The sequence below is a fragment of the Oreochromis aureus genome, linkage group 3, assembly GCF_013358895.1.
Source record: "Oreochromis aureus strain Israel breed Guangdong linkage group 3, ZZ_aureus, whole genome shotgun sequence".
Taxonomy (NCBI): Eukaryota; Metazoa; Chordata; class Actinopteri; order Cichliformes; family Cichlidae; genus Oreochromis; species Oreochromis aureus.
The window spans coordinates 91996202-92004526 of record NC_052944.1 but is presented as its reverse complement, the minus strand read 5'-3'; the positions used below and the strand labels follow the sequence as shown (position 1 = coordinate 92004526).

The following is an 8325-nucleotide window of genomic DNA, read 5'->3' as shown; positions in this document are numbered from 1 at the left end:
ACCTGAATGAGTTTTGCCTCCTGAGGGTTACAGCTGTGTATGATGTGTTTAACAGACACAAACTAAGATTTACAAACATGTTCATCCAAACTTAACATTAAATACACCTCCATGAGTCACCTGATACACACCTGTGCACGTGTAGTTTTGAGACTCTGTCAGCTTTCAGTGAGCTCACATTTAGGCTGCGTCCACACGTACACGGGTATTTTTGAAAACGCAGATTTTTCGATGCGTTTGAACCTTTCGTCCACACGTAAACGGCGTTTTCGATCACTGAGAATTGAGATTTTTAAAACTCAGTATTTGCTTTTACGTGTTGACGAGAAAAACAGAGATTTAGTCACGCAACGTCAAAGGAGTGCGCCTTTTTTGACGTGACGCTGTGCGCCACATTATTGTTTACATGAGATTAATTTCTATGATGGTGGATATACACAAAATACTGTTTCTGTTAATCTGACTATCTGTAGTCTACTGCAGCCAGAATACTGTTTTTGGTTATTAACATTTGAAATGATGAAGCCACTCAAAAACACAAAAACTTTTCAGCAGTACTTCAGGTTTGTATAAAACCTGCTTACTCTTTCCCTCCCAGGCTTCTAGGCTTCTGATTGGCCAACATTTCTACACAGCGTGGATTTGACATGTTCTTGACAGTGTTTGACTGCGTTTTTGGCGAGATTTTCTTTAAAAACAAAAACAGAAAATCTCAGTTTTCCAAAGTACGTGTGGACGTAGCCTTAGTATGTGCAGCCAAACATGATGGCAGACTGCCACAGATCACTTCTGAGGAAAGAGGAGGCGTTCAGCTTCCTCATAGTTTCACACCGGCATGAAGCAGCCTCACCCTGACAGCTTCAAATCACTGTGTCAGCTGATCACTTGCTGTCCTGTGATTGGCTGAGCTTCAGGCCTTCTCTCAGTCAAACTGGAAACAGGGATTGAGACAGTGTGAGGGTGTGTGGAGTGCCACAGTGCTGTAATGAATACTGTAGTGGAAGAAGTTCTTTCACACTCTTCATCCTGGAGCTGCTTTATGTCCATGATCTGCATGGAAACACATCTATGGAGAGGAAATCCAGCTGCTGAGGGTCACATCTGCATCATTGTAGCTACAGTGGATGTTTCAGTGTCAGGACTGAAGGTGGAGCTTTGTGCGTGTCAGGGTGAGGCCGCAGCAGCCGCCTCCAACCGGAGCGCTCGGGCGTGAAACTAGGAGGAAAGCCGACGTCCTCCTCTTTCCTCAGAAGTGATCTGTGGCCGGCCGGACTTCATTCCACAGATGTGCTTTAACAAAGTGTGAAGCTGAACTCTGTGACAGTGTGAGCAGTGTGAGAGTGTCAGTAGATGATCAGCAGAGGAAAGTGAGAGCTGCTGTGAGCTGATGTCCTGAAGGGCTTTTATAGAGTCTCTGAGTTTGACAGGAACATGAAGATGTTTGTGGTGTTTGTGATCCTCCTGCACGGTAAGTACACCTTCCTCTCTCTGCTCTCATCATCATCTCTCTCTCTTTAATGTGTTGAAGTGCAGCAGGAGGAGATTTCCATCAAACACTGGATTCTGATTCGATCAAACTAACAATCCAAAGCAGCAACTTTCAAATCACTGGATTCTTCTTGGTGGCTTTCAGATGAGCTGTAGGACTCCAGCAGTAGGTCTGTGCCTCTTTGGACTGGATCACAGACTTCAGGAAACTGTGGTCATCAAGGTTATTATCGTTAACGAAAAACTAACGAAATAACGAAAACTAGAAGTGAAAAAAACATTTTCGTTAACGGAAATAAAAATAAAAACAAAAAAAGGAAAACTAACTAAAACTGTATTGAGTGTTCACAAAACTAACTAAAATTAACTGAATTTATAGCAAAAATGTGTTTAGTTTTCGTTGATATGTGCGTATCATACAATAGTCAAGGGTGAAAAAGAAGTTTAGTTTCCAGGTTTTTTTCTTGCTGTGTCTCATTATGCCAGCAGGTGGCAGTACGTTAGTCGAGTCGTCTGTGTCGCTGCTCCGTCCACGCGCAGAATCATGTCAGGAAAAGTCTGGAGAAAGCGCTAGAGTCCAATTTGGGATTACTTTGAGTATGACTGTGTTTTGGATAAAGCAAGTGTCTTGTAGTGGAAAGAGACAAATTATGAGGGACATTTCTAAAGGGAAAAAAATCCCACAAACCTTAAAGTGCACTTGAAAAGCTCCCACAAGAAGGCTAACCTAGCTTACCTGGAGAAGGTAAGCTGAGCACGCCCAACCCTCATCCCCAGAAACAGAAGCTAACCCCAGGCAAGGCAGCGTGATGCATCCCGAGACAACAGGACTGGGATATCTACATAACTGTGTGAGTCAATTGCCTTAACACCCGGTGCTGCAAGAGTAAATAGTCTCACTGGGGCCAAGATATACATTTTATAGTTGCCTGGTATCAATGGTTGTTCATCTGCCTTTATTTATTTATTTAAAGAACCCATAGGTGGCAATGTGAGTTGTCTGTCTCTGCGTGTTAGCCCTGCGACAGACAGGCGACCTGTCCAGGGTGCAGGGTATGGTAGCTGGAATAGCAACATACCAAGGATAAGCAGAAGAGAATGACTGATATGATGAAACTGGGATTTTGTTACACTTTATTGCAAACACAACTAAAACTATAACTGAAACTAATCAAAACTAAACTGAAACTAAGGATTTTCAAAAAAATAAAAACTAAACTAAACTAGCAAACAATTGGTAAAAACTAATTAAAACTAATATAAAATTGAAAATCTGAAGTCAAAACGAAATAAAAATAAAAACTAATGAAAATTGCAAAACTATTAAAACCCTGGTGGTCATAGTTCAGTTTGGACTCAGTGTGAGCACTGAACACCTGTCAGAGCTGTAACTGAATCATAGGTGGGCAGATTGTGTCTCTGGGCTGCAACAGGATCACTGTGTGCTGCGTAGAGGCTGTTGTGGTTCAGGGGGCGGAGCCTGAGTACTGTTAGCTGGTTTTAGCTGTGCACCTGTCAGGTGGAAGGGGCTGATGGGAAATCAAAAAATCATTTTGATCAATAAAAAAACAAAGAAAAACGGTTTAACAATTTTAATGCTCAATGATGGAGGACCAAACCACTGTGAAGGACATGAGTGATTGAAAACTTACAAATGTTTTTGTTTTCCTGCTGTAATTAAATAACTTTCTATCAATTCACTCAGTTATATTCTCACAGTGAGGAAATAACTTATAACAGCAGGACCTGGTTATGTCACCCGTGGCTGCACTGATATTATAATACTCATGTACTCATGATGAGCTCAGTGATTCAGGGTTTTCCCACACACGGAGCTCAGGTACAAACCTGAATACATGTTGTTTACATGACACAACAGGACATCTTTAAGAAGCTTTAAAAAACAATCAGTTTGAATATGTATGATTGTTTTTTTGGCTTTTTTGAACAAATGTAATTTCTAAAATCAACACTTGAATATTTCTTAAACCTTTGCAGTTAAAAAAAACTTTAAAAAAGAGAAGAATAGAAATGTCCTTTATTGTCCCTCACTGGGTGAGTGTTCCAGCAGCAAAGTGACAGGTGTAGCGGTCTGTCCTGACACTCTGATTGCTGTGTTCTCTGTGTTTTGTTATGCGAATGATGAGACGAGTCAACTCTCGCTTTGCCAGCTGAGGCAGGTTTATTCTCCCAAAACTGTTCAAATAAAAACAAATTCAGTGCAGCAACTTCATATGACCGGATGTGTGCATGCACACCTCTCCCCAGCAGGGGCTCTACCCGACTGAGGTGTGACATCACGACAAACCTCATTATAAATCAAGCTGCTAAAATACTGAAATATACATATAAACATATATAACAAATTAAAATGCACTGCATCGTGAGCATATAGTAACAGTGTGAGACAAAATGCATAAGTGGAACAAATAATGTTTGAATGACTTTGATTACTTTAACTGTGTTTAATCGCTCTGTAACCGGAACAGGAAGTGACTCTGTGGGAAGTCAAAGGTCACACAAAGAAAATAAAAGCTCCCAAAATGTAAATATAGAAAATATAGATATACAAGTGCATGTCCATAAACAACACTGACAAATGAAAATAACACCACAGGATGGATCTTTGGTGAAATATAAATGATCTTTTTAATACACCTGTTACACATGCATGGAGCATGCAGATTCACAGAAAAGTAAAGAATCTAAAAATAAAACTAAGAAGTGAGAGACTGTACAGAAAGTAAAGGAAAGAAAAACACAAATATCTACCTGGTGTATCTTTACCTCGAAGTGACTCATGGAGTGTCTGTCTGTGTGTCCTCAGTTTCCCAGCATGCCTCAGCAGTGGAGCTTTATGAGGGGGACTCGTTCATCCTGCCCTGTCAGTTAGTTACTTTCAGTCTGAGAAACCCCACAGCGGTGTGGAGTCGCTCCGACCTCAGTCCTCCAACCGTCCACCAGCGTCAGCTTCAAGGAGACGAACTGAAAGATCAAAACCAGCGTTACAGCGGCCGAACATCCATGAAGACTGACGCTCTGGAAACTGGAGACCTCAGCCTGAACCTGACCAACCTCCAACTGTCTGACAGCGCCACCTACACCTGCTCCGTCACAGACCTTAGATATGGCTACATGAGACTGGGAGACGTACAGTTGCAGGTCAAAGGTCAGCAACAAACACTCGGATCACTCGGTTTTATCACTCAGATAAAACTTTATTATTTTACTGCTGAAAACATATGTTGACTAAAAGTATCATGGCTTGAGCTATATTCAGCAAAAAAAATTCATTCATTCAGAGGTCAAAGGTCATGTTGTTCTTTGTGTTTCTCCACAGAACGATTTCCATCCTGGGCCAAAGCTCTCCTGGTTCTCCTGGTGGTTCTTGTGGTTTCTGGAGGTCTTTTATTTCATTTCCGGCACTATTTCATGTCAGGTGAGTGTCTCCTACTACACTACCCATAATGCCGATGGTTAGCAGGTGTCCTCTGGTGGCTCCTTGACTGCGGCTCACACAAACTTGTTCCAGAAGCTGAAAGAGTTGAGAGTTACAAACAGCTGATACAGAGAGCTGAAGAGAAACTTCCAGGTTTGTTCCAGAAGTCAGAAAACCTCCTTCAGACTCAGTCATTGATCAGTGAAACAGCTCCACAACATGACTTTACTAAACAGTGTGTGTGCTTCACTGCATTGATCTGACACAGAGGCTGCATGTGGACAAGCTGTTCTTCTGTGGTGGTAAACGGACGATCTGATATCCTCGTGTTGGTGTTGTTCGCTCGTCATCATAAATAATGTTGTTCCAGGCTCAACATTGCAAGTGACCAATCACATTGTTGTGACGTCCCCCTTTTGTGTCTTTGAAAAATACCGCCTTAAAAAAGTCTACTTCACTTGCGAGAAGAGAAACCGCTTCTGTCCGCCGATCCAGGAACTTGAATTCTTTGCATTTCAGGATACTTTTCTTTAATAAATGGTAAGCATTATACATATTGTCCTTACAGAGGCGGTTTCTCTTCTCGCAAGTGAAGTAGATTCTTTGAAGGCATTTGTTTTTTTCGAGGTCGCGGATGACGTCAGGAGAAGGCGCTTGGTCACTTGCAATGTTGAGCCTGGAACAACATTATTTATGATGACGAGGGAACAACACCAACACGAGGATATCAGATCATGCGGTGGTAAACAGCAGGCTGACATGGAAACAGGTGCTGACAGTAAATGTTGCAGCAGCTTCAGTAAATGTTCCTCCTTTTGTGTCAGTCATTGATTAGTCACCATGTTTCTGTGTGTACTTGTGTATGAATTAAAAAAACTGAAGATTATCAAGGTTGTTGACTTTACGACATGCTCATAATAGTCATCTTTTATCATAGATTACTAAAGCTGGGTTTCATCTGCATAGAAGTGAAAATGTTTACAGTGTTTTCTTATATTTTATAAGAGAAAGATTTATAATGTGAATAGAGCTGGTCTCAGTACAGAACCTTTTGGAACTCCACGACTAACTTTTGTAATTGAGGAAGAATCCTCATGAATCTATGAGATGGATATGATAGAAACCACAGCAGCAGCATAATTACATTATTGTCCATGTTTTCTGGTGTTTCAAATGCAGCTCTAAGGTGCAGTACAGAGATAAGTTTACTGTAAGGAGGCCATCAGATGATTATTATAAATGTTACTACAGCTCATGTTGTGCTTTGTTGTCCTCTCAGTCCCCTGGGTGGGGGTGGATTCAGGGGTGGAGTCTGTCCAGCTGATCTGCAAAACCACAGTTTGTCTGCCTAAAGATGCTAAAGTGGAGTGGAAGGACAAAAACAACAGGAAGGTCCACGTGTATGAGAACGGCTCTGACCAGCCTGAAGAACAACATGAGGATTACAGAGACCGAACGAAGATGAAGAGGAAGGTCCTGGAACCTGGAGACCTCAGTCTGACCCTGAAATACCCCACAGATGGAGACAACTCCACCTACACCTGCACCGTCTACAGCAGGGAGGGAAACGTCCTGATGGAGAGAAAGGTGGAGCTGAAAGTCAGAGGTCAGTGCTGTAGATACAGGTCAAAGGTCAGAGGTCAGACTCATGATGGTGGTTCAGTCTCAGTGGGCTCCATCCAATAATGTTACAGTGTTAGCATGTCTGATGTTTGTGGCTGTTTTGGTTTTTATTTGATTTCCAGCCAAATGTAAAAGCTTCAGCAGATGAACTGTAGGAGCAAAGTTCATGTGTGAGACTTCATCTGAAAGGTAACATCTTCTAGTTTCTGAACATGTGTTTGTTTAGCATGTGGCTAAAACACAGGCTAAGCTAAGTCAGTTCAAATCTCAGTAAAAACCTTCTTTGGTGCTCATCTATAATCAGTCATATCTGAGTCACAATAACTAGAAGATGATTTCTAGCAGAGCTGTGAAAATCTCCACATCCTTTCTCCATGTTATCATCCAAAGCTGTGTGAAGTTTCAGAGCTCTGCAGCTAACAGAGACTTTCAGTTTGCTGCTCTCTTCCTCTGACAGCTCCATTCTTAGGGAGCGTTAGTTCTCTGTTTCACTTTATTCCACTTATTCAGTCTGATGTTCTCTGATCTGTTTCTCTTGTTTAGTGTCTTAAATGCTGCCAGTGCCTCTCTTTGCTTTAACCAACCTTTCTCTTTATTTCTGAGCTTTTTAAGGACTTTAACTGATGCATCAACCTTTGAAAATGGAAAGAAATCAGTCAGATTCATGGCTGCATCAAAGTGTCACATGTAGTTCTCCCACATCAGCTGGATTATATCTATAGCAGCAAACAGCAGCTGATCCACAAATCTTTGTCTGTGTTAATAAAGTTGGATCAGTTCAAATAGTTTGTTGCTCTGCACTTGAAAGCAGCATGTAGTTTACTAGCTAAGCCCAAAGAGCATCAGTGTTTTAGTGAGACTCAGTGAATTAAATGGAGATGCTAATCAGGGTTAGCACATGAGCAATGTTGTAGCTCTATAAGTTACTAAGTTTGTTCATGTGGAGAATCTAACAGATCTAAGCATGTGTAGCTCCCAGTGAAGCTGCAGCATTCAGCCTGTTAGAGTCAACACAAATGTCTCCATCCAAGCTCATGTTGTGCTTTGTTGTCCTCTCAGTCCCCCAGGTGGAGGTGGATTCAGGGGTGGAGTCTGTCCAGCTGCCCTTCAACACCACACTTGACCTGCCTCAAGACGCTAAAGTGGAGTGGATGGACAGTTACTACAACAACAGGAAGGTCCACGTGTATAAGAACGGCTCTGACCAGCCTGAAGAACAGCACCAGGTTTACAGAGACCGAACGAAGATGAATGAAGACCTGCTGAAAACTGGAGACCTCAGTCTGACCCTGAAATACCCCACAGATGGAGACAACTACACCTACACCTGCACCGTCTACAGCAAGGAGGGGAACATCCTGCTGAAGAGAAAGGTGGAGCTGAAAGTCAGAGGTCAGTGCTGTAGATACAGGTCAAAGGTCAGAGGTCATGTAGGAGTTTATTCTCTAAAAGCTTTTAGTTTGAATCTATTTTCAGTTCATTCAAATAAAATAAATTCTTTGATGTTTTGATCTAAAAGCCAAAAATGTCAGGCGGAGCAACTGTGTGTTTAAATGAACAGACTAAGAAGACCATTAAAATGATCCTAACTTCAAAATAAAGCCTCTGGCATGATTTGAGTTTGGATCAAATCAATAGTTTTGTTAGTTTAGTCCAAATCAGTGTAAATGTATAAATATCAATAGTTTTAAAGCTGGTGAGATCATTCAAACACTTTGATCCAGTCACTTGGATGTTGTCACATGTCAGGGTGGAGCAGCCGTAAATATGAGGCT

At 41.7% G+C, this 8325-nt stretch overlaps 1 protein-coding gene across 1 annotated transcript in view; it reads left to right on the top strand.

Moving 5' to 3' along the window:
* Positions 1 to 975: 975 nt before the first annotated feature.
* Positions 976 to 8325, top strand: part of LOC120434657 — a 53495-nt gene continuing 46145 nt past the window's right edge. The window contains exon 1 of the mRNA XM_039602882.1: positions 976 to 1468. Within this exon, the coding sequence (XP_039458816.1) occupies positions 1432 to 1468 (37 nt within the window). The 5' untranslated portion in view covers positions 976 to 1431. The remainder of the gene's footprint in view (positions 1469 to 8325) is intronic.